Source organism: Plectrocnemia conspersa, unplaced genomic scaffold (genome assembly GCF_051122295.1).
Source record: "Plectrocnemia conspersa isolate PC_06_02 unplaced genomic scaffold, ASM5112229v1 ptg000009l, whole genome shotgun sequence".
In the NCBI taxonomy this organism is placed as follows: Eukaryota; Metazoa; Arthropoda; class Insecta; order Trichoptera; family Polycentropodidae; genus Plectrocnemia; species Plectrocnemia conspersa.
Window position 1 is genome coordinate 16,758,801 of NW_028277173.1, and position 26,715 is coordinate 16,785,515.

Below are 26,715 nucleotides of genomic sequence, written 5' to 3' on the forward strand. Positions count from 1 at the left end.
ATAAAACTTCGAGCCTAATAATATGGTTATTTAATATAATTCATGACTGTAAATCACTTGAATTTATTAAACCATAATATTTTGAAAAATATGCTATGAATAGGTGCTCCCCACGTATTAACAAAATTCAAAATGGCGCACAAAATTATTAGCCGCGGTGAAAGGACTAACGCGTCAATTAATTTATAGTTTTAAAAATTGAACAGTACAAAAACGATATTTAAATTTACGGTGATTTTTAATTTATTTAATATAGTACAAAAATAGACCTAAAAATTATTTTACTACAAAACTGTTTTAGCTAGCATTTAAAAGGTAAATTTAAATTTAATTATGTATATTCTCAACGGCTTTTTCCTGTTTTTTCTGCCCACTAGCAAAAATCGCTTAAATGGAGTTATATTCCCCCCTTTCTTTTCTCACTATTTGCAAAAAATATTAACAATTAGTTATTCCTCTTTTGTATCCCTATAAATAGTATCAAAAATAATTAGCAAAAACCAACAGCGTAATTTTAAAATCAAAATTCGTTAAATTGTTATATTTAATAAAATAATAAATCATTTAAAAGTATAAATTTTATTTTCTATTTTATAATTTACAATTTTCTCGGAGATATATTAATGGCCATTAGTTTATTTGTTAGGACCGTGTTGTCTTGGCAATGCTCTCGATTGCTTTGGTTATGTTTTGACAATTGTGGTAAATTCGAATTACTATCATGTGGTCGCAACAATGGAATTTAGCTAATCGCTTTAGCAAAATAAGCCGATTTACTAATAATGGTAAAAATAATTATTTTATTAATCAGTCTTGATTTTATACAGCATATATTCATTATATAACCTATAAATATCGCATTTAAAAGTTAATATACAATTTATTGCTACTTGCCTTTAATAATTTTATATATAAGTATTACAATGTTATAATATATGTATATTTTGTGTATTTAATGTAATTTATAATAAAATAGTTCAACAAAATTATGATGAAATCTTATTATAAAATTCAAATTTTCAGAAAATCTATTTCTTAACAATTACATAGTTAGTTTGAAAAAGAAACCTAATACTACCTATTCAAAATGGAATAAGTTTAAACAACTTACGGAAGAATACAGATTTTTGGTAAATATAATACATCTTTTATATACATACGATATTTATTATTATCTTAATTGAACTAATTGTTTTTTAGGAATCAATTAATACAAATTTGACTCCTCTGACGAGCCGTCTTATTTCAAATATAATAAATACGACTCCACTATTTAACAAATTGAATCTCAAACAATATCGGTGTTCTTCATTCTTATTACATGACTTAATGCGACATACGCATTCCGATGCAAGTAAAACACGTGCAGCAAAATTAGCTCATTTTAATAAACAAAGCTTAGACGCACAACTAGCCTCGCTGATTGAGTATAACAATTTTTAAGTGTAATATGATTAATTAAATAAAATAATGTAATATATGTATATATTTTTTAGAAATTCGGATGAATTATCAAAGCGTCAATCATCATTGTCATTAAGTAATTTGTGTATTAATTAGACTGATAATTTATATAGATATATATCACCATTTTTTTTACTACTATCTCCAGGGCCGGCAAAGTTTTACGGAGCCTCGAGAAAAAATTATATATGTAAAAATTATATAAATAAAAAAAGGTTTTTTATATGAAAAACACAACTTTACGGCAGTATGTGAAACCTCGGGAAAAATCCCGACATCTGAGCCGGCCCTGACTCTAATTAGTCTTGAATACTTTTATAAAATATACTAGGTGACTGTTTTTATAAAATATACTAGGTAACACTTTCCTAGCTTTTCCTAAGCTCATGATGGATAAACCGTTGATTCTTAATAACTATACAACATAAAATCAGTTTTTGTTATATAATATTATTTATTATCAGATAGCTAAAGCTAATCTAAACCTATACTAAAATTGTATTCGACTAAAAGTTTAATTTTGCTAAAATTGTGATATACACTACTATATAAAATATCTCATTGTCTAATAGCTCATTTTATATCAATTTTATTAATATATATATATTGTAAATTGAATGTGATTTTACCTTTGTAGTATATGACGATATTGCAAAAATGTTTCCAACTCCGAAACACACTATAGATACGTATATGTCGATGGTTAAAAAAGATATTTATGACATATCTTATAAACACACAGCACAGTTAAAAAAGTCGTCTAAGAAAACAATACTTCCACCCTGGAAAGCTACAGCAAAATTGTTATGGCCAGAAAAACATATTTTCGAAGGGTACTCAAAGAGCGTTCTTAAAATATTTGTTAACTGTATTTTTTATTAACCTACATTTTGCTTTATTTTACAGAACCGGTACCACTAAGAGCTCAGCCACATCAAAAGCGCTTCATAAATTACTACATTATCTATTTGTTAACGAAAGAATAGACTGCAGAGGAAAACCCATCCATCTTCAGGAAGATATTGATGTTTTAGGGAAAAACTTAAATGCACCATTAGAGATCAATATCGATATGGCCAATATACAGACATTAGAATCAATAAATGCTACATTTCATAATAAAATTCGTCAGTATTACATTTTTTAGATTAGTGTGAGTAATGATAGCTAAAAGTTTTCAATTATTTTTTTCCAAATAGATCCGCTTATGAAACAAGTATCAGTAAAATCATCAGCGATGAAGACATCGCAATTTTTTAAAGAAGGTTATAATCATTTTTAAAACTACACACATATTCCAATTAATTAATTTTTGTCTATGCTATAATGTTATCTTTAGATGAAGCATCTGATGATGAAGGTTTCCATGAAAACAAAATGACTGGTAATCTTTAGTAAAATCACTATTAATTTATTATTAATAATATATAGCAATACTTTTTCAACATTCTAGAATCAAATCAGGAATATATTGACCCAATATTTGGAGTATCACCTAAAGACAAAGACCCTGAAGAAATGCAACGTCGTTCACATTATCTCTTGAAAAAACTTCAGCAGCGAAAAGAAGATCTTAAGTTACCTATTTACGACTTTAAGTAAGTTATATATTGTTATAATACTAATTATTTTTCTCGCGATGTGTTCGATTAAGACATATACCTCTTCATGATGTTTGAGAAGCTCCTGAAAGTGCGTCTTTTAATTATTTTTATGATCTGTATCTTACACATTCATATAATATTTCACAACTATTCTAGAGTAATGACTAAATGTAACAATTTAGCATTTTCATCAGCTCTTTCAACTAAGGTACTTGTTACACAACAACTTTTTGAACCTAATAGATTGTGTTTTTATGCAATCTTAATTATCAGCTTGAAGTCTACCTTTAGTTATCTTTTTAACGATACTGCTGAAGTATTTGAATTGGTAAAACAGCTCTACTAATTGTATACTCTAATAATCAATCTACCATTATCTAGTATAGTCTACAGATCCTCCATGGATTTCGCAAGGGTTACTGTGTCGTCTGCATGTCTTAAATTGTTGATTGTATGACCTTCAAGGCCTTGTCAAACAGAGAGCGAAAGCGTGGCGAGGCGTTTTTATTTTGTAATACACAGAGTCCTTAGAGTCTCGTCACACAGAAAAGCAAACGCGAGGCGTTCTGATGCATTTTCGCGATGAACCTAACGCCATGACAAACGCAAGGCACGAAAGCGAAGCGAAGCGTGAACAAGATAGTATTATATGACTTTGTATGGACGACGACAGATAGACAGCGAACGCGAGACGCAAAGCCGTCTTCAAAATCGGTCTTCGTGAGATTCAATTATTGAGCCTATGATAATCTCCATAGTCTTCTCGAGTTTTATTTATGTTGTGTACCCAAATTCTTGGCTTTTTTATTTTTTAATAATAAAACAGTCAAAAGTAAAATATCGTCATCTGAATCTGTTTCACTCAACATTTTGAAAATTAATTTAGCGAATACTTTGGTGTCAGTTTTTCTTTTTCCACACGTCTACCTATGTGGCGACTCCGTATCCCTCGTCCTGCAGTTCGCTTTCGCAACGCCTTCGCTTTGCTATGTCCACGCGTCTAGCATTCGGTTCGCCTTCGGCACGCCTTCCCTTCACTCTCTGGCAAGGCCTTACATCTTCATGCTTTTCGTTCACCCATGCAATGCCTTCTGAAATATAACTTATAAATACACATTAAAAAATATAAGTGACAACAAACACCTAATGTATATTGCATTTGTTTAGTCATCCTCTATTATGATTATGTCATTCTAGTTGTATTCGATGTTTGTAACAATCAGCATAGGGCTAATTACTCTACCCTGTAAAAAAAACACCAGTTACAAAACATTTACAGATGCTTTACAATAAACACCAACCTGGTAACTGTGAACTATGAACAGGAACATGAAACGTACTAACAATATGAAAGCCCAGAATGCTAAATATACTGACAGACATACTTATGAAATACAAAACAGACATAAATGTACTGATGGCATAGCTAGAATTTGTGCTGTTCAGTGGGGTCCCTGAATTTGCCATCTTTCAAACGTTTAAACAAGCATACTAAGGAAGAAATGTGCCATTTAATAGATATTGAAGTCCTCAAAAATCTCCTAAGTATTCTGGAACCTATAAAATTGCCAGTTAAGTTCCAAGTCGCGAAGATACAACCATTTATTTGCAATAAACATTTTAAAACATTTTTTTTCGTATATTTATACTATAATAATTTTTGACCCGAACCCGCTAAGTTTCCAAAATATTGGACCCGGACCCGGCGGGTTTCAAAACCCCGAGTTTTCAGAAGCCCTAGCCACACGTCTAAAAACCGTATGTGTGCACCAGGCCTTAATAGTAACAATGTACTAGAGCAGTGGCATCCAACCAAAATTGCTAAAAGCAAAAATAAAACACTGGGCCCCTCATATTTATTTAAACAAAATATAACATTTATAAACCGTAAAAAATAACCTTTACAATACAATAATTTAACATTTATAATACAACAAAACAATCAATCAATCAATTACGACTCTTAGATTTAATTCTTTTTAATTTTGAGAAAAAAGATTCAGTTATATAAGTTATTCTAATTGCAGCTGTAATGCTCATAGACCATTTTTTTAAGTTAGAGAATTTATCATTACAGACATATTTCTTATAAAACTGAATGTTGTCATTGTCCTCAAATATACGTATATTTCAATTAAGAGGATGAATGGAGGTCTAATAACTTCATCTGTAAAATTTTTGGAGTTGATTTCCACAATAATATTATATGGACATAAAAAATATTGAACATATTCTCATAATTCTTTAAATATAAAAATCTCTCCTGAAATACTCATAATAAATTAGTAATTTCTTGCGCGTATTTAGAAAAATGTTTCTCATCACTATTGGATTATTGTAATAATAGAAAATGAACTGTTGTTGGTTTTAACAACTGACATCACATGGTTTATATTATACGAGGAGGGACCCAAAAGTAACGTGACTTAATCTGTGGATGAGAAAGTGGGTGGTGTTGTAGGGGGAATCAATATAAGTCATTATGCGACGTTTTATCGCTGTGAGAGCACTCATTCATACATAGCATTTTTTTTTACCAAAACAACAAAGCTCGAGACCAACGCATGTAAAAAAATATTTTTTGTTGAGAAAAGCGGCTGCAGAAACTCCTGTAATGCTTCACAGCATCTTACAAGGATAATGGTTTGAGTAAAGCTCGAGTCTACGACTGGTTTTTGCAGTTTAAAAGGGACGAAATGACGATTGGAATATTGGAATGACTGAAGATCCGATTATCCACTCGCCCTACTCATCTGACTTGGCCCCATGTGACTTCGTTTTGTTCCCTAGACTCAAAAGGGACATGAAAGGAAAATGTTTTGGGACTGTGGAAGAGGTAAAACAAAAATCGCTGAAGGTGCTAAAAGACATCCCATTATGTGAGTTCCAGAACTGTTTTGAAAACTAAATTAAATGTTTGTACGAGTGCATATTGGTCAATGCAGAGTACTTTAAAGGTGATCAAAATTTGGTGTAAAAATATTAAGAAATTCTCGTTATTTTTGGATTGTGTCTCGTTACTTTGGCACATAAATTTTCTAAGTGCAAATACCAATGGCAAATAAAAAGCTCTGTGGTGATCTAAGTTAAATTTGTTAATTTAGTCCATATCATGCATGGATTTTATTATATTCTATAATATTTTTTCTGGTAGTTGTACTTACAAAGTCATAACATCGAGAAATTTTTAGTCACATTTATTTCACTATCCACGCCTCGAATCAAAATGGCAAGTTGAACTGTATCCTTAATATTTATTGCTTCATCCAAAGCCAGTAAGAAATATACAAACTTCATAAAAACCATGTTCAGCGTAAATAAATTTATTTTAAATCTTATCAATTCTTCGTGCTATAGTTTGATGTGATAGGCTGATTCGACTGAAAATCTTGACTTTCTGGGGCAATTTATTCTATTGCAGCGATAATGCATTCTTTAATATGTTTACCATACAAAAATGGTTTAATTTTTCCCCCAATAATATGTATATTTGCATACCGGCATTGATGATGGCATTCGATTGAACTTGTTTATGAAATACATTTTGTTCCGCAGTCAGACTTGACTTAAGTATTTGAAATTTCACTTTCCGTTCGTTGCTAATATATTTTTTAAATCATCATGTTTTTGTTCAAAATAAAAATATTCTCAAATTTTATGATTTTAATATTGGAGAAGAGTTACGACAAATTAAACATGTAGCTTTATCTTTCATCTGAAATACAAAACTGCTCTTTCAGACCGTCTCCACATGAATTAGGCCGCACTGTTTTATGGTCTAAAGAAAATTGTAAAAAGTAATAATCTAGTAAGTAAAGTAAAGGAGATCGGTTACTTGGATCCTGCTATAAAACAGTTTATACCTGCAGATTTGTAAGTGCACATTCTGAAGACGAATATATCAACTTTTACGAATTTTAATTCTTCTTTGAATACTTATCCTATTTTCAAAGTTCGCCCAACCCAACCCAACGGCAATTTTTTCTTCCAAATTTTATTCACTTCTAATAAAATGCATTCTATTGAACCATTTGTGCTTGGTAAGCACTGTGAATTCAATCACTTTCTTGAAATTTCTAAATGGTATATTGTTCTTTTCAAAGTGATTAAATATTTCTGTTTATCTTTTATCAGTTGATACCTTTTGTTCATTCCACAAGTTTATTTTTATAGTATCAGTATATTTTTTACATACAATATTCCCAGTGGTGTATTGGGGCTGAAACATCGTCCTGGTACCTTTTTCTATGGTCGGAACTTGTTAGAAGATCTGATAAAATTTATTTTAACTGTCATCGACAGCACATTTTTAAACAGCACACTACAACGCAACAAATAAAATATCTAGGATATTCGTCTCTGGGTTTACATAAACAGAAATCTCATTGAGTACCCCAAAAGGGACTAGCGTTCCAGTACTAATTTTTTTTTAGAACTACACTGAATATCTCATCAAAGAGTTCTCTTTCTTCATTGTCAGCATCAAGTCAATCTACACAAAATTTTGAAACAAAATCAAAACTTTTTTTCACAGTTTACCAATTAAAATCACTTTTAAGACTAATCTACTTAAAATAATTAATGTGTTTATAGTGAGATTAGCAAATATTTAAATATTGAATACATTTTTGATAAAAGCTATTAACACTGGATTTAAATAATACTGTTTTGGGCTCAACCATTCTCTTCCAAAATTCATAATTGATGATCTACAGCGAGTGGTAGATACTGATAAGGTGATCAGACTATTAAAATATCAAAGGAAGACGTCAAAAATAAAAAGATCATTATTGCGGTGGGAGCTAAAAAAAGTCATTTCGGAAATTTTTGTTCAAAAGTTACCTCCTAAATTTTTGTTTAAAGACAGTTGGCAAGAGCTAAAAAAATTGTTCGAAAAACCATTTGGGAAGTGTTTTTATGAAGGGCAAAAAGAGGTCAAATTTTTTGAGGACAATACTCAAAGAGGACGTCTGGTCATCTTAGTACTGATCCATCCTTTATTTTAATTTTCTATTTATGCAACTACTTCAATACTATTTATATTATCACTTTTAATATTTGTTACTATAATCATAGAATAAGTTAATAAGTTTTCAATGTGGGATTTATGTTAACATAAGGTGACCAGATTTTGAAAATATCAAAGGACACTAAAAGTAAAAAGGCCATCTCGGATTTTTTTTGTTTGAGGAAGACAAAGGAGAAGAAATTTCTACAGTTGCTAGAACTATTTGTTTATTTAGTTAAGTAAGACGTCATTAAAAAATTTGCCCTCCTTTTGTCCCTGAAAAATAATTTTCAAAATGACACTTTTTAGCTCACTTTGTCCTCCTCAAACAAAAATTCCGAAATGGTCTTTGAACAAAAATTTCCGTGATTTTTTAGATCCTTTTTAGGTCCCATAGCGAATTGTCCTTCTTTGTCATCCTCTAACAACAATTTCCAATATGACCTTTTTATTTTTAGTGTCCTTTTATATTTTTAAAATCTTGTCACCTTATCTAAGTTAACAATACCGAGAATGGATCAAATTCATATCATAACCTAAAATTTGGGACTGCGCATGTCAAAGTTTTCACTCGGTGATTTTGGCCATAACAAGCGTTTTTATGTATCGGAAAAAATAATATAAATGTTAATGTTTGTGTTTTGCTATTATTTATTTTTTAATTCGCATTCTGATAGCAATCGCATTGTTTAATAAATAAATAAATATCTTTAATAGTATGTTATAATATTAATGACGATAAGCAATTATTTACGCTTTTAGTACCCTTTTTCTTATTTTTTTAGAACAAATTAAATGTTACTATTTCAAATGCTTATAAAAGTCTAAAGTTCGTTCGCAATCGCAGTAGGGGAAGAAGGACACTAGATGCGGATGTGTTCTCACTTCCGACTGAAGGCCTCCCGGGCCAGGGTCAATCCCAGGGCTACGCGGGCCCCGGCCTTCCTGGGCTCACGGCCATCCCGATTCCGACCTCGAACCGAGGCCAAACCTTGAACGGCTTGTACCCGCTTGAACTTCCGACCGACCTTGTACCCTCGGAACGTTCATGGGCATTTCATTCAACCACCGACAACTCCACCCCCCCTCCTTCTTAGCAAACATTATCGATTTGTAAAAAGCCTATGTATGGCCCACGTTTGTCACGTTACAAATATATATTTTAAACAATATCTCTTATATATAGTATGACGTCTTTTTAGCACCACTTTTTACAAGTTGATACATAAAGGTTTATTAAGTTGTACTAATATTATAAATGATTTAAAAAAAGTTGATAGCATAATCAAGATCGAGCTTGTTTAATCAAACTAAATCTAGTGATTTGTGATTAGGACTATGGAAACACTTAAATTAAATAAAATTGCTTCAAGATGCTATACATTGACAAGTATACAATTTTGAGAAAAATTCTCACTTCGCGACCAATTTTAAAAGTATTTTTTAAACACATGTCAATTTATTAGTAATGCAGTCAAATGTGCCTTTACACGTTCTTTAGAAAAAATATAATTTTTTAATTTAATTAATTCTCAACATTTTTTAAAAATTAAATACTTTCGCACTACACGGCCGATTAAGCTTCATCACTTTATCAGTAGAATATCCCATAATTTTACAGTACTTAATGATTACATTTTTTCGATTCAGTGATTGTATCTCTACGATATGAGTCATTTAAAGTAAACTATTTAAAATCTTTACTTTGCGGCAAAATAGCTCATCTTTTCTTATTAAAGTGTTTATAACTACATTTGCGGTCTATAAATTTAGTGCGTAGTAATGCGTAATAATGATATTTAATACGAAGATTATTCTGATAGTAAGATACGTAAATCATTGAGCCATCGACTTAACAATTTTATTGATCTCAACGTCTGAAGTCGCGCGCTTACTATATTTTTAGTACCTAACGCGCGCTTAAATTTAAATTATTTTTCTTTATTTTTGAATGAATTCGTCACTAACAACAGATGACCTAACTCTTTTATTCACTGTGAGCGTAACTTATTCATGATTTAAATTCGTCGGTATACAAAATCATAGCCATAAAAAAAACAAGTTCGCACAAAAGAAACGGGTCATTGGATGAATTCCGCACTTGAACAAATAATCATGCTACGACAAAAATACTCCTAAAATTTATATTAATCCAATTCGTTATTAAAATGTAATATATAAAAAGACACTTTTGGCTCTTTGATAAGTTCGCGCCGAGCACTGAGAATATGCTTCCATGTTGCCCTGTAAAATTTGAGTTATAACCTCTTCGTTGCCTTATTTTGCTTCTTCATTTCGGTCAAATTTGTAGGGCGACATTGTAGTGACTAGTACAAGTCAGTTGGCAGAAGAAGAAATGACCATATTTATGTTTGAGTATCAAGGGGACACTGCTCCAGTTCGTCGTACTATGTGAAACCAATTTGTGAATAAAATCATATTTGAATTGTGTTAATTGAGATTAATATATACATATTTATGTGTATAGTTTGTAGCTTGAATGTAGAAAACTAGTAAATTTAATTTAGACTTCCGATAGAGGAAGCTCATTTGGACGCTCTACGACTAGATCATTTGTCTTATTTGTATCGGATATTCGAAAACTCGTTAAATCGTGAAGCGCAAAATTTTCACTCAAATTGTTGTTTTAATTAATAGAAAATAACAGAGCCAATTTATATTAATGCAAAATTTTCTATTTCTCACAAACTGACATTATCACTTATATAAATATGAGCTATTTTCCCGCGCAGTACAGAATTTCCTAAAAACAAACTGACGAATGAATTTTTTTGAGCCCGAAGGTTACTCTTTATAGATTAGAAATGCAACCCATCTCACGTCAATTGATAAATAATTTCATGTTATTGACTCTTTATTACTTGATATTGTTTTGGAGTTGGAACATCCCGCTGTTGGATCAACCGGTTTCCCTCGCTTTACCATGATTTTAGACCTTGGCGTATAATAATAGTCACGGCCCGGGTCTGGGCCATAGCTCGTAACCGAGGCCGGGATACGCGAATTTCGCGAATATGAACGCGCAAGAAGGTCGTTGGCGAGTCCCGAAGGTCCCGAGAGGTCATTCGCGGGTCAGGACGAGCGTCCAAGGCCGACGACCGAGCCAACCTAGGCCACAGCCGAGCGCAAAATCGATGCCGGGTACGTAGGTCAGGTATCATAAACCGTTTCTAAGATAGTTAAAGTTTGCTACACAGTTTAATAAATAAATTATTTTTTATTTATAAATAATAATTCTAAGCGCTGTTTTTGAACAGCGGAACAGATTTCAAATTTAAAAATCAACTATTTCTTCATATGAAGTCTTATTCATAATAGGTTCTGACTTTGCTTCTTTTACTCGACATCTAATATGCTTGTTTTTGCATATCACAGTAGTCCTAATCTACATTCTACGCTGACTAAAAATCTTTAAACTCGCGGTAATGAATTCTAAAACTATTCTTATTGGAACAGTCAACAATCCCTCGCACATTCTGTGATTCCTTGAAATCAAGCACGAGAGATTTGGTGTTCCTACTGATCAATAACATAATTACTAAAATGATGTATGTATAGGCTTACCTAATTATGAACCTCTAAACCGAGACAGCTAAAAAAGTCATCCCGGAATTATATTGCTGCGGGAGCTAAAACAAAAGTCATTCCGAAAATTTTGAAAAGAATAAATTGCTACGGAATATCAGAAAAAAGATCTTTGTGGAAATTTTTGTTCAAGAAGGACAAACCACATCAAAGGAGAAGGTCTGGTCACCTTACATTATGACAACGTGCTGATATCTTGGCTTTTTTGCCCATAGCAAAATTGTTGGCCATGTCTAAATAAATCAAAATACGAGTTTTTTAACAATTATTAGTGACCATAGTAATGCCTTCGGTGTATATGCTATATTATGTGGTTATTATTATTTATATTTTATGTACACCACAAATTTCAAACACAAGGACTCTGTCCGATTTTATTATTTGCTCTAAATATATATATTTTGGAACAATTTAAGAAAATCAGTAAAAAATATTCGCTGTGATGATCTTATTTTTACTTATTATAATTTTTAATAAGTATTTTAAATACAATATATATATTTATCATAAAAAACGTTTTCTATCTCTGATCCAATTTTCTTTGGTAGTGATGTCACTGAAAAATCGTCACATATCTACGCGATTTACGTCACAGTTGCGCCTCCACTTTCGCTCTCTTTAGCTGACGGTTGTGACGTCGGACTGACGTCACGCATCACTTCAATATATTTCGTCGTGTGACGTCATAAGCTGAACACTCGCTTTCGATTCGAAATTGAGCCTTGAACGGCCGTTTTGTAGGTCACGCTACGAGGTTTCACTCTCGCTTTCGTTTAGAGAAAGCAGCGCACATGTTTTGGCCTTAACGCTGCGCTCTCGTACCATGAACCAGGAATCCCCCTTTAAATCCAATAAAATAAATATTTATTATTTATCATTTAGAAATTATATTTTTAAAGGAAAAATGTTTATTAAGCTTAAAGCAAAAAAAATATATATTTAGGACATTAACAAAAATGCTTAAAAATATATATAACGAGGATATATATTATGTGTTTCACTAAGGTGTACAGATTTTGAAAATATCAAAGCAGGACACTAAAAATTAAAAAGCTATTTCGGAAATATTTGTTTGAAAAAGATAATTGTCGCGGGAGATAACAAACGGTCATCACCGAAATTTTTTTCGAGAAGGACGACATCTTTGAGGAGGACAATGCTCCTCAAAGGAAGACGTCTGATTAACTTAGTTTTACGTAATTATTAAGATTAAAGGGGGCTAATATAATATTTTAAAAAATAACTAATGATGAATATACCTTATTTCTTTTAATTTGGAAATCACAAAGTCAAATTAAAAATATTTTTAAAGTTTAGATTAGATTTGAGGCCTTGAATAATACAATCTGATAAAAACTAATTATATGATCGTTCAAAACCCACCATTTTCTTAAATTGTTTATAGATTCCTGATAGTGTGTCAGTTATACCGTTAGAATTCACAATTGCTCATGAAATTATTATTCGTTCGTTTATTATCAAGGATATTATACAAATAAATAATGCAATAATTCAATTTTATATGTTAACACAAAATTATATAAAAAAAAGTTGACTATGTATAAATTAGTTTACAAATTAAGAATAATAGCTTTGTGCAGTTGATAATGAATGAAAGTTAGTCCAAATTCGGTGTTCAATTAAAACATTGTTTATATATATTTTATTTTCATGGTTCAAATGTATTATTCACAAAAGTAGATGATTGAAAATATATGAGGACAATTTAAATGAGCAATATATAAAATAATTGTTCCATAAAACGAATTGTTTGTGCATTACTGTTGCACGGAATAGATGTGTGCGAGTATTGGTCAGAACAGTAAACGCCTTATTAATAACTCTACGATGAATCCATTTCTGAGAAAAAATTCGAAGTTTTACCTTACATAAATGCACAATTCGCTTTTTGGTACAAAATATGTATTTAAATGCACATATCTCTTAAAATAATTCCCTGTTAAATAGCACCTAAAATATATGTTGCTATGTATTATAGTGATTTATTTTTTAGTATATCATAAAAATGAATTAAGGCTGTAATACCTATAAATATTTTTATACAATTTAAAATTATTCTTTTAATTTTTAGGAGAGCTGTTTATATTCACTTTTTTTACTACTCTTGCAAATGTTTCATCCCCAATCCTTCATTCTTGTACCATTATTTTTTCTGGAAAACTAGAATGGCAAAAATGTTTCAAAATTAAAGAGATATTGGATTGTCTACAATTGCTTATTGTTTTCTGTGGTCTTATCTTTTATCATTAATCCAAGATTAAAGATTTCTGCCGTCTTCTGAGTTAAATTGGAAAGCCTAAAAGACTTGTAGACTTATTTCAATTTCTCATTATAAATTAATGTTTTTTATATCATTTCAGACAAAAAATAATCGATTCAATTGGATCAAACCGTGCCATTGTGATAAGAGGTGCTCCTGGTTGTGGTAAATCTACTTTTGTTCCCACATATTTATTGGACAGTTGGACAGAAAAGGGTCAAGGAGCGCATTGCAGCATACTTGTATCGGAACCACGTCGTGTGGCTGCTTTAAGTCTTACAGAACGAGTTGCAGAACTACGCGGTGAATCCGTAAGTATTAGAAAATTTGGTTAAACATTCATTATTTTCTTTAAAAAAAAATTGAGTGAGTCTTGGCCATCACAATTAGTCAACCAAAGTTTTAGATTTTACTTTCATACTTTTGTACAATTTTGATGTGTTATAAATCGCAAATATGGTAAAACTCATAATGGCTAGGAACTGCTCTATTCATTCCATACTATTGGGATATTTTAGGTATAATCATTTAATACTCAATAAATTAGATATTTGATATTCATTCAGGTTGGAGATGTTTGCGGACATCAAGTGCGTCTTTCGACTCGTTTACCGCGGGCGCCAGGTGGTAGTATCGTATTCTGTACTGCCGGTTCTCTATTGCGACGACTAGCTGTTTCACCTGATGTAAGTCAAATAATTTATTTATAATTAAAAGTTTTTAACGTTATGTTAATCATTTTACCATTTCAGTTACCCGGTTGTACGTATTTATTACTAGATGAAGCTCACGAAAGATCTGCTGATATAGACTCTGTTATGGCGTTAGCAAAGAAAGCTATGAAATTAAATCGTGAACTAAAAGTTGTAGTCATGAGTGCAACCATTGATACTGAATTATTTAGCCAGTAAGTTAGTGTGATGAATATATATTTAATCGATAAAAAAGTATATAACTAACACTTAAAATTTTAGATACTTCAACAACTGTCCCATATTAGATATTCCAGGATTTATGTACGATGTTAAGAGTCATTTCTTAGAAAATTTTCCCAAAGAGATATCTTTGCGAGTACCTAAAGCTTGGAAGGCTAGTGAAAATCAAGGTATTTAATACAAATTTTAATGATACATAAATATATGTATCTATATACATATGTAGTAATATTTTAATCTTTTTCCTAGGAAGTAGATCATTTATTGACGCTGAAGAAATTTTCAACGTTATCAAATGGGTAGATGAAAGTAAACCAGAAGGGGCCATTTTAGTTTTTCTTCCCGGTTGGAATGAGATTAAAAACGTAAAATATCATTTAGAAAAATATTATGAAGATGATGGAGGTCATCAAATATTACCAATACACTCTAGGTAAATATATTTTTTTTAATAAGTACTAAAGAAAAGTATATTATTATTTATTTTAGATTATCTAATGATGAGCAGCGTAAAATATTTAGTAAGCCCCCAAATCATGTCAGAAAAATTATACTTGCTACAAATATTGCTGAAACCAGTATCACTATCAATGACGTTTCATATGTTATCGACACGGGAGTTCATAAAGAACTTAAGTTGATAAATACTAAAGGTATGTATGTTTATATTTACTAAAATAAAGTATAGCACATTTCATATGCTCCTGCATTACTTTAAACTGGAAAGTATGGAAAATAAAATAATTACTATAAATAATTAGTTTTTGATACTAATTAAACTATTTTTAGAATTGTGTGGACATCAATAACTTTGGTAACAGTAACTACTAAAAACTGACTAAAGTACTGGCTCTGATGCAATCTGTGTTGATGTCTACCGATTTAAAAATTATTCTAAATATGTACATATATATATATATATAGAAATACTCACTTACATATACGCTTAGACAAATATAGATATCATATTTTATAGGAATATCATCATTGGACTCGGACTGGATTTCAAAATCCAACGTAAAACAGAGAAAAGGTAGAGCGGGTAGAGTTAAACCAGGCGAGTGTTTCCATATGTACACTAAAGATAAAATGTTAACGTTTCCTGAAAATCCCATACCTGAAATTATGAGGTATTAAATATATGTATATGTAGATATTTAATAAAAGTGAAATTAATAACACATTGATAATAAAAAATGCATATTTTAGAGTACCATTAGAGAAAATAGTATTGGATTGCAAATCATACAGCGAAAGTGAGTTAGCTGTAAATTTCCTTAAAACTTTTCCACAACCGCCATCTGTCGATGCAATAAAAACTGCTGTAATGGATTTGATTGACTTAGGTATGTTTCTTTTGAAATAAATATACATTTAAAAAATATATATGTTAAATTAAATATTAATTTAGGTGCATTGGATGAACATGAAAATCTAACAGCATTGGGCAAAAGAATCTTATCTTTTACGACACACCCGAAACTATCTAAGGCTCTTATTCATGGAGCAATATTGAATGTTACGTCACCAATATTGGATTTAACGACAATTTTATCCAACAATACTGATATTTTCACGTGTTCTGTTGAAAATAGAAACGGTATTTATTTATTAATATTAAAAAAAATATTTGGATATAATAATGTATCACTTTTTAAGCCCTTCGTAATTTCAAACGGCAATATCATAGAACGTCAGATCATCAGGCTGCATATTGGATATTACAAAGCTATAACGAGCTTAAAAATTCAAAGGGATACAAATTTGTCAATCAGTACTGCAAGAGCAAGTTTATGAGAAGCGAAAAAATCGAATCTGTGCTTTGTAATTATATTTTTAAACTATTTCTATTTTTGTGTATATTACGTAATCATGATGTACAATTTTAGCCATTAGAGAAATTTATGTCAATCATCTACAACAATGCAAAATATTACCAAAGGACATATATGAAAGAGGACAAGAATTCGATGAAAAGGATTCGTTTTCCGAAGTAGACGAATTGGTCAAAGGTGTCTTATATTCGGGACTGAACACATTGTTGTATATAAAGAACATTCTTAAAGTAGACGGTCAACTCACAAAAAGTAAAATATTGTCAACTGAGTATGTCCCTACAAATTATTACCAATCCAGATTGAAGTATATTTGCTGATTATTAATATGTAATATTTATAGTATGGGACAAAAGACATTTATTCGACCCGAAAGTGTGAATCATGGCATTGAAAAACAACTTAATTCTGGTGCACTTCTTTATTGTGGTGCTATACATTCGGAGGAGAGACGTGGTATGCTAGTGAAGGATACGTCGCTTATATCACCGTTGACAATATTTATTTTTAGTTCTAACGTAAGTATGATACAATCAATAATTTATGCTCGTAGTACAAATATTGTTTAGTATACTAGAATATTTTTTTTCGTCTAAATTAATTTTATAAAAATTGCCATTTAAAACAATGGGTTAGTTGATTTAAATTTAAATCCTTGCAATAAATTATTACTAGAATAAGCCATTTTGTAACATATTTATAACTTTCTGCAATTATATAACTTTTTAAGGACAATTTAAATGATTAAGCATTTTTTAAAATATATATCCATGAAAATAAATTACCTATGCATACGCCTTAGTGTGGTTTACACATCAATTGTTAAGACCAAACATTCCAAACATCTGTGTACAGTTTTACTGATATTGTACAGTTTTACTGATATATTTCTAAATGAGGGCGCCATTTGATTATGTTTAGCATAGTATCAATATTCCTGATTCCTCGAAAAAAATTTCTGAGATGGTTTTTAAACAAATTTTCAGTGATGACCTTTTTTTTAGCTTTTTTAGCACCCAGGGCTGAGCATGAGTTGTTAATCTTCCATTAGATTGATTTGTTTAGGTTAAGTTTGCGTTTAAACAAAATATTGCTCAATGTAATATTTTTTATTGAATAAAAATATTTATTTAATGCTCATTTTGTTAAACTTTAATGCACAAATCATTAATTTTAGTCACACCACAAATAAAATGTGGCTCAATTTATTATTTTTATTGAACATAGATATACTTATTTAATGCTGATTTTTATTGTTGCAATGCATAAATAATTCGTTTTATGGTTCAAAGTTTATTTAAATGCTCATATTTCTTAAAGTAATTGCTTGTTACATCGAATCAAAATATATTTTATTTTCATTGTTGTCATTTCCACTAGAATAAATCATTTGATTAAGGAGTCTAAGATTATATGAAATCATACAACTTCATTCAATTATTATAATATTTTATTTTTTCAGATAAAACGAGTATATAAAAATGATGACAAAGTGATATATGAAATACCAAATAAAAGAATCAAAATTCAATGTTCACCCGAGTAAGCTTTAACATCTATTATACTATACGATTATGTGTTATGTAATATATAATTTATAAATATATTTTTAGCTCTGCTGAAATATTAATGAACTTCCGCAAAAACTTATGGTCTTTGGTTGATTTTTATATTAAACATGAAGGATTACAAATTAACGCACAACATCTTGAATATTCATTACATTCTGACAATTCACAAAATCAAGACATAGATATGATAATTAATAACTTTAAAAATGAAATGTTAGTAGAATTGTCTGAAATATTAATAAAATCTGAAATCAAATTGAAAAGTGACAAAAAAATGGTGACAGCTCTTAATCAGGATACTGAAATTTAAGAATATTTAATTAATAATTGATTGGCGATTAATGAGCATGATAATACAAATAATCGGATAATATAATCAGTATTTTATAGACATAAATTACCACATATAAAATAGAAACAAAATACCAAATTTGATATAGCAACCATGCTATTATATAAATATGCTAGTGATGCTTTTTTATTTATGCTAAAGTTTATTTAGTGTATATGTTTATATACACTAAATTGCTGTTACATGTTATTCATGTATATTTTATATTTTGATTTTAGTTTATTTTTGTATTAAAATCATGGAATAGTTAAATAAAAATTATAATACATAATACTTCTTGTTTTATTATATAATTTATGAATCAATATTATACATTATATAACGAAATATCTATTAAAAACTTGTTTACAAATTGGTGTAACATACCTACGTCATCACCTAAAACAATAATTAAGAAGGTTGTGTATGAATTATTGTAATCTACTAAAAAAATATATATTTATGCTGTTAATGCTATTTTTTTCTTATTTATGTTTAAAATCGCTGCTCAAAGTGCAGTTGTAGTCCATTAATTTCTCTTAATATTCTAGAATTTGTATTTCTTCCTAAGTACGAAAAAGTAATATACAAAGGCTTGTGATTTTTCTCTGAAATAAATAAAATACTAACTTTATTACTCAGCTTCGCCCGGGATAGATTCAAATTCATTCTTTATTCATAAGTAAAATAAAAATAATAATTAAAAGGAAAAAGATACAAGACATGATTTACTTATATGCCGCGGACTCAGTTATGTGTCATTTGTAATTCTAACGTTACTGACCATTTAAAACACACTAGTATATTTATTTTTAAGTCGGTGTAATAAAAACATCGTTTCAGGTGCTCTCACCTTGGACTTGAGCGAGAACTTCTTATTATTTCTTCTTCTGCATTCTTTTTCATTATATTTGATAATCGAATTTTAATTATTATCAATTAATTTCTCAAATCGGCGAACTTTTGTTTCCAGATTGAACTTATTGAAATTCAACTAATTCTTTTTCTATACCTTCAAGATTACTTAGATTACTTAGATCACTAAAAAATCTCCGAATTGAGAGTATCTAGCGAAACGTCTGGATATAAAATAAAATTTGATGTCTTTAAATCCCTTGTATTATTTTAATCTTGAAGAAAACTCGTTCTTTATTGATAGAATAATATGGTTTTTCGTCTTCAATTTAATTTTGTATTTAGAATATATTTGAATTTCTTGGATACTACGTCACAATTGAATACATCTAATCTTGCTTCTAATGCTTTAATCAAATCAATCGTGAAGATTATTGTTTTGTTAAAACCTTGTAGCATAATATTTAATTTATTTAAATGTAAGCACAAATCAGTAAAAACAAACAGTTTTTTAAAAGCTACTCGACATCCATTATCTAACTATAGTTTTCGATGACCTTTCACTTTTTTAAAAAAAAGCCTAACTTCATATATACAACGAATCTTTGATTAACTTTTCCACATTGCTGCCAGCACACGTATACATAAGTAATCCTTTGTATACCGTGTATACAGAGTTTACCTCTTTTAATAACTTTGATATCATTCCCAATACAGTGACGAGCAAAAATCGCTAAACGAACTGATTTATTTATGTCAGTACTCTTATCAGGGTAAAAAGAAATTAATTATGTTGAATTTATATATATTTTTTGCTAAAGAGTTATATTTTTGGCCATATCAAAGATTCTATCCTTTACTGTGTTTCTAGCCGAATGCATATCGTTTATATTCTTTTTTTCTGGTTTGTTGGAATATTTTAACCATGCTTCTTTCATATGTTCCCCATCACTAAACGATTTTCCATGTTTAGCAATTATGTTTGAGGCAGAGTAACTAGCAGCAGTTATATTTTTCTTTTTTCACTAAGGCCCTCCGCACACGGAGCAACTGTTTTGCAACTCGAGTTGCAAAACAGTTGCGCATGCAACTATTTGGTGCCCACGCCCATGTACGGGAGTGTGGGTCCGCACACAAGTCGACTAAAACTAAACTGATTTCAAATCAGTCAGCAACCACAAAACAGTTGCGTTACATGGTTGCACGTGTCTTCACAAAAAGATCAAGAAATGAGTGAAGCGGTCAAGTTGTAGATTGTTGTTTACGCTTCAAAATAACGTTTGTGGCAGTGCCTCAATTTCACCAATATATAATATAGAAACTATTATAAGATACATATATAGTTTAAAATGTAATGTTTACTTCTTTATTGGAGTTTTGTAATTTTGTATTTGGATCAAAATAATGAAAATCTTACCTCACAGTTATTAATATTCTTTCTTCTGCAGTCACACATTCCCTCGTATTTGTGTTCATTTTCTTTATGGAAAGAGTAAGCATCCTCAACAATTCCAGGAAAGAATCTTTGGATATTCTATAGAATGTTATAAACTTTTTGTCTGTTTGATTCAGTTGTTCTGCTGCTGTAAACAGATTTGACTTGATATTTCTCTGTGTATAGGGATGATACCAATATTCCCTTCTTAATGCTCTTCGTACTTTGCGGTATTGATAATAGCCAATTATGTCTTCTTCATCTGAACTACTACTTGACATTTTGCGAAAAACAGCTTTGTGACTACAAACTTGTAGAGAACTTTGCTCCGAATGATCCAGAATCGGTTGCGCTCATGTGCGGTATGAGGTTTTAATTTGATTGCAAACTAGTTGTGTCTGTGACTAGTATGCAACGAATTTTCAACTCGAGTTGCATAACAGTTGCTGCCCTAAATCTTCCGTTGCAACTTGACAGGCGTAAGCCCAATGCATTACAACGAGTTAAATCTGTACCAACTGGGTAAGTCAGTTAGGCATAATGAATACCTACACGTAAGTACTAACTACCAGACTAAAAGTCTCGGAATCGGTGACATCTATATTATTAATTATAAATTATTACGTGTAATATAATTTAAAATCAATATATATCACTGCAGTTTAGGCCGGTTTTTAATATTAGTGCAATTTTATAAATAAAAATTCAAGTGCCGCTGCCGGGGTTCGAACTTGCAACCTCAGAGTTACCAGTCTGAGACTTCGCGGACTGCGCTATTCCATCCTTAATTATTCCGTTTTCCAAACTTTCCTCTCACTACCCGCCTATTTTTATACTTTTCCTTCGTAGAACGACTGTCGATAATTTTCATTAAGGATGATAATTAAATATTTTTAAAATCCCGAGCAATAAATTCTACGTGAACGAAAAAAATAAAGATCGTGGGAGCCTAAATTTGTTTTGGCCAAGACTTGGCGGCACTTGGGTAGCGTGACGGATCCTCTCAACTGGCAATCTTCGGGCGCTCAAACGCGTGCCGTCCCGCGCCCGTCTTGTTTATTTTACTCACCACGTAAACAACCATTAAAACTCAATAAAACATTACTGCAGCGGCTCAATCTGTGTCTAATTGCCATCCATCACCAGCCCCCGTCGCTAAAATATTTAATGAAAAGTCTGGATATTTTATTCATAAGTTATATATTAGAAAAAAAATCTGTAAATCGTTCACGTGCCAGTTAAATTGTTTTACGTGCCGTTTCTTGCACGCGTACCCTAGGTTCGCTATACCTACACTATTTGTTCAATCATGGCTCCGAAATCAACACAATTCAGATAATTATTAACGTGTGAGACCCGCTACGGTGAAAGTATTTAATGTAAATCAACATATTTATTAGAATGAATATATAGAAAATAAATACATTTATTTGTAATAGATTTTATTTTATTTTTATTATAGAATATTTAAAATGTTTTAAAAAATCAAGAGAGGGGAGGGAGGTACTAAAATGCGAGCTGATTAAAAAAATTGTAGTTGCGCACCACTGTGTATATGTATATTTAAGCAATATTAAATAGTAACAAATTTAATTCTAAAAGATACCAAGCTACAAATATGAAAATTTTAAAAATATAAAACACTAAAAATTAAATCTGCTTACAAATTTCAACATAAAAATATTATCTAAGAAAATTAAAAACAATAATTTTATAAAATATTCCTTACGTTAGTAAAAATGTTTTATTTTCTAAAATAAACAGATTATTTATTTGATAGTTATTTGTGCAATAGTTTTATTAAAATTTATTTAAAATTATGGTCAAAAATATTTGTGTTATTATCTGCTAGACTTGTTCGGTTATGTTGGCAGCTCTTCTCTCCTTCCTTCTCTCAGCCCGGCGGCAACATGGCGGACCAGGTAACCTTCTGTCTTATAAAACTCAACTTTTCGAGGGTCCGTGCTTATATTTGCCTCAAAATACGGAATGGTCGATATTTTTTCTAACCGCGCACTGAAGGAAGGCGCCGTAACGTTTTCGGAGCGTCTTCTAGATCGACTTTCATCGCCACGTGGTGATAGACTGACGCTCCACTTTATTTGACGTTAGCGAAGGCGGAAGAGAGCCAATCGCGAAGAAAAGACCGATTAAAATCAATATTAAAGCGATGATTTCGGGTTTTGAAGCTCAGTGCGCTCGATCCGGCCGCAGTGCTGACAAGCGTCAACATAACCTAAAAATGTATTAATTATAATTTATTTTTCATTGCACTGTTATTAACTTTCAGTTGAGATTCGGTTTGTTTCATTTTATTTTGATGTATTATAATTTGCAACCTTTGGGTTGATTTTTCGTGTAATCGAAATTGTCACCTCACCGGAGTCGTTTAATATAAAATTCCAGAACGAGCGTTCGTTCCAAAAGCAACCGACGGTGTTCTTAAACCGTAAGAAGGGCGTAAATGTGAAGAAGGGGCGTAAGTGTATGCGCTACCACAGAGATGTGGGGTTGGGATTTAAGACCCCGCGGGAGGTATGTGGTAGTGCCACGCTTTGTGTGTGCATGGTGTGTAACGTAGTGATTGTTTTTGCCAACAGCAACAGCTAGGAAAGACATTCCCTAAGCAGCCGACTGTCAACGCCAACAAGAAAGGGGGGTTGAAGAAAAAGTTTTTGAGATATCACCGCGATATCGGACTAGGTTTCCGTACCCCGCGCGAGGTAAGAATTGCAGTTACAGGCGTATATCATCGGAGGTGCTGTCGGGGGATCGTTTCGACGACTAACAGTCTTCATCTATCATACTAACTATCGGTAGTGTCATAAATACATGTGTCTTTATCAACTTCTTGGTATAATTTTTTAATTGTTAATCTCTTAAATTGTTAGTAATCGACATCTGGATTGATGGTATTTGATAGCGATCTAGAATAAATAATCTCACTATGCCTTAGTTGCAGTGTCTATTAGTTGAATTAAAATACTTTTCAATTAAATTTTTTTTGTAATCCGTTACTATTTTCCTTTCATCTATACATTATGGGGGTGTAACCATAGGCTTCTAAATAATTGCTCTCGACGTGCAGTGGATAATTTTATGTACAGAAATATATTTATATAATGTCAGATGCATCTTTATCCGTTGTGTTACTGAGCTGTCATTTGCAATATTATTATTTATATGATGCAAATCACGGTCGATCTTTAACTCTTTTGAGGTACCTCATATTGTTATATATTTACATATATAACTAAAGAAATAAATAAAAAACATGTATCCTATGAAATTCCAGATTGCCAATGCATCTATGGAATCTCGTTAAGCGATGTTAACCAGTATATTCAAGCTTTCCTCGACCTGATTGATCCCCAATAAAAATGTTGATAAGGGATATATTCCCTAGGATTTGTGAGAAATAAACTAGACAATGGATGTTGATACTTGCACCCTGCTCTTTCCTTGAATGTTTATAAAACTATGGTTTAATTATGGCACTACCTTTTTCATTGAGAAAGTAAATATCATCATAACTCATTATAAGTACATTATTAACCACTATTAATAATACATCATTGTTGATGCTAATTTTATTGATCCGTAAAAGTATTTTTCAATATGGACATGTTTCATAGTTTCCATTTGCAATTTGTCATGTAAAGACTTCATGGATACAACACGTTAACCTTTATATATATATATAGCAAGGAAAGTAATCAACTTTAAAACTATTTTCTACAATTGTAGATAGAGGCATATGAACAATTTCTTAAATTTGAGAGTATATTACATTTCAAATAGCTCATTATATTAATTATTTATGTAAAATAATTTAATGCTTACATATTCATGAAATAATATTTAATTACATAAAATAGATTTTGAATTAAAAACATTCGTGTTGAGAATATGTTAACTATCTTGCCGTAAATTACAAATTTGATAGGAAATTTGTAATATATCATACATTTTATTTCATCCTGTGTTGTCCTTATTTCTAAATCATTGCAAATTGCGAAGTTCCCAACATACCTATAGGGATATATTCAGATATATATAACAATTAAAATTTACTTGTCCAACATATTCTTGCCATACTAACAAAGCCTTGACATATCTTAATATACATTACATTTAGAGTAAAAGTATTTCATAATCAATCTACTTAAATAATAACATTCCTTTTTATATTATCATTATCTCGCACCTAACTAAAACAATCTTGCTATTCATCTTGGTAAAGGGTAAGATTTACAAGTATTTTATTACTAATTAGTGTTTGGAGTGCTCTAGCAATTAGACGATTCCACTAATTATAACAGTTTTAGTGGTGTTATCATATTGTAAAAGTACTGTAATTGAGTTTCAATTAATATTTTATTTTTCATCTTTTATCTAACTTTGTGGTTTTCGTACTAGTAGTGTAATACAATATTTCCTTTTTAACTGTTTTTATTTATAAAATTTTACAATTTAAAAATTAAGGAAATATTGTATGCTTTTAATATTAACCCTCGGTTCATATTCAACATTAGTAAGTATACTATATTGTAATATTTGCATGTGTTTCTGATTTTCTATTATTATTATTATTATTAAACTATATCATGATGATTCAGACGACGGTCTTCTGATACAAATTTGAAGACGAATACGTCCCTACTGATTAATTACTCTAAAATTAATATCAATAAATAAAGTATATTGTATTTAATAATTGAATTCTTGTTAATTGATATTTTTTTTGATAGGCAATCGAGGGAACTTACATTGATAAAAAATGTCCCTTCACTGGTAATGTGACGATCCGCGGGCGTATCCTCACTGGAGTCGTACAAAAATTGAAGATGCAAAGGACTATTGTAATCCGAAGAGATTACTTGCATTACATCAGAAAATACAACCGTTTCGAGAAGAGACATAGGAATATGTCCGTTCATCTTTCTCCGTGCTTCAGGTATTTAATAAAAATGATTTATGTATAAATAATATAAAATGTTTATGATGATACAACGACGGTCTTCTGACACCAAATTGACGATAATCGTTTTTCTAAACCAAAATTTCTGATGTTTTCATTTTATACGACTATGTGGATCATTTTTAAAGTTTTTTTATTGACATGACTATTTTTATTTGTAGGGACGTCGAGATTGGAGATGTTGTGACAATCGGCGAATGCAGACCCCTCTCCAAAACTGTGAGGTTCAACGTGTTGAAGATTAACAAAAGCAAGGGCTCCAAAAAGAGTTTCAAGAAATTCTAAGCAACCAACTAGCTGATAAGACAAAAATGGCATTTTTGAAATAAATTCAAATTGTGCTCAAATTAATGTTTTTGTTTGATTTATAACCCCTCAAGCAAAGAAGAGTATTTATTTAAAACAATTAAGGACTTAAGAAGGAAAAGCTTTTAATTATTATAGGTACATTTTTTGTTTGGATTATGTCATTGTTTCATTGTAAGAGCTATTTTTTCCATAAAATAGTTAATTTTTCTATTTGATTTCTTTGTCAGATACATTTTTACCGCAGATACACAGATGCTGGCTTTGTAATTGTATAAATTAAAATATGAACAATAACTTTGAGATAGAAGGCTAATTTATTAAACGAAGATATTGAACATCACTATTAAACTGATATTTTACTTGAAAATATTTAACAGTAGATTTACGGCTCGCGTCAAATTGCCCAGTATCTGATTTGGTTTGTATCACAGTATTATTTCTGTTTTATTTTACGACTTGATATTTGTTCAATGCAAATATATTAACACTATTTTTTTATT

The 26,715-nt window shown here is 30.6% G+C and overlaps 2 protein-coding genes across 8 annotated transcripts; both read left to right on the forward strand.

Annotated features, from left to right (window-relative positions):
* The first annotated feature begins 652 nt into the window (after positions 1-652).
* On the forward strand, positions 653-18,927 carry LOC148232076 (ATP-dependent RNA helicase DHX30-like). 6 transcript variants are annotated; one of them, XR_015810645.1, is made up of 24 exons: positions 653-785; positions 1,024-1,130; positions 1,201-1,427; positions 1,497-1,540; positions 2,102-2,297; positions 2,371-2,591; positions 2,664-2,729; positions 2,804-2,848; positions 2,918-3,062; positions 14,064-14,274; positions 14,530-14,649; positions 14,716-14,870; positions 14,938-15,068; positions 15,148-15,331; positions 15,388-15,551; positions 15,688-15,800; positions 15,875-16,028; positions 16,108-16,244; positions 16,310-16,498; positions 16,558-16,722; positions 16,788-17,004; positions 17,077-17,251; positions 18,196-18,275; positions 18,347-18,927. XR_015810645.1 is itself a non-coding variant. In XM_088192133.1 (23 exons), exons 1-23 carry the CDS (start codon positions 722-724, stop codon positions 18,612-18,614), a joined length of 3,465 nt encoding a protein of 1,154 aa, XP_088048259.1. In that variant the 5' UTR covers positions 653-721; the 3' UTR covers positions 18,615-18,927. The 6 variants fall into 6 exon arrangements, 4 of the variants coding, with proteins under 4 accessions (XP_088048259.1, XP_088048263.1, XP_088048261.1 ...); XM_088192133.1 differs by lacking the exon at positions 15,688-15,800; XR_015810644.1 differs by lacking the exons at positions 15,688-15,800; positions 16,558-16,722; positions 16,788-17,004; ... (1 more) ...; positions 18,196-18,275; positions 18,347-18,927 and having other exon boundaries at positions 15,875-15,955; positions 16,310-16,320.
* A 3,885-nt stretch (positions 18,928-22,812) lies between these two features.
* Positions 22,813-26,257, forward strand: RpS11 (ribosomal protein S11). Of its 2 annotated transcripts, none has more exons than XM_088191411.1 (4): positions 22,813-22,847; positions 23,332-23,460; positions 25,677-25,882; positions 26,068-26,257. In XM_088191411.1, the coding sequence occupies exons 1-4, from the start codon at positions 22,836-22,838 to the stop codon at positions 26,189-26,191; spliced, it is 471 nt and encodes a 156-aa protein (XP_088047537.1). In that variant the 5' UTR covers positions 22,813-22,835; the 3' UTR covers positions 26,192-26,257. The 2 variants fall into 2 exon arrangements, with proteins under 2 accessions (XP_088047537.1, XP_088047538.1); XM_088191412.1 differs by lacking the exon at positions 23,332-23,460 and adding an exon at positions 23,526-23,648.
* Positions 26,258-26,715: the final 458 nt, after the last annotated feature.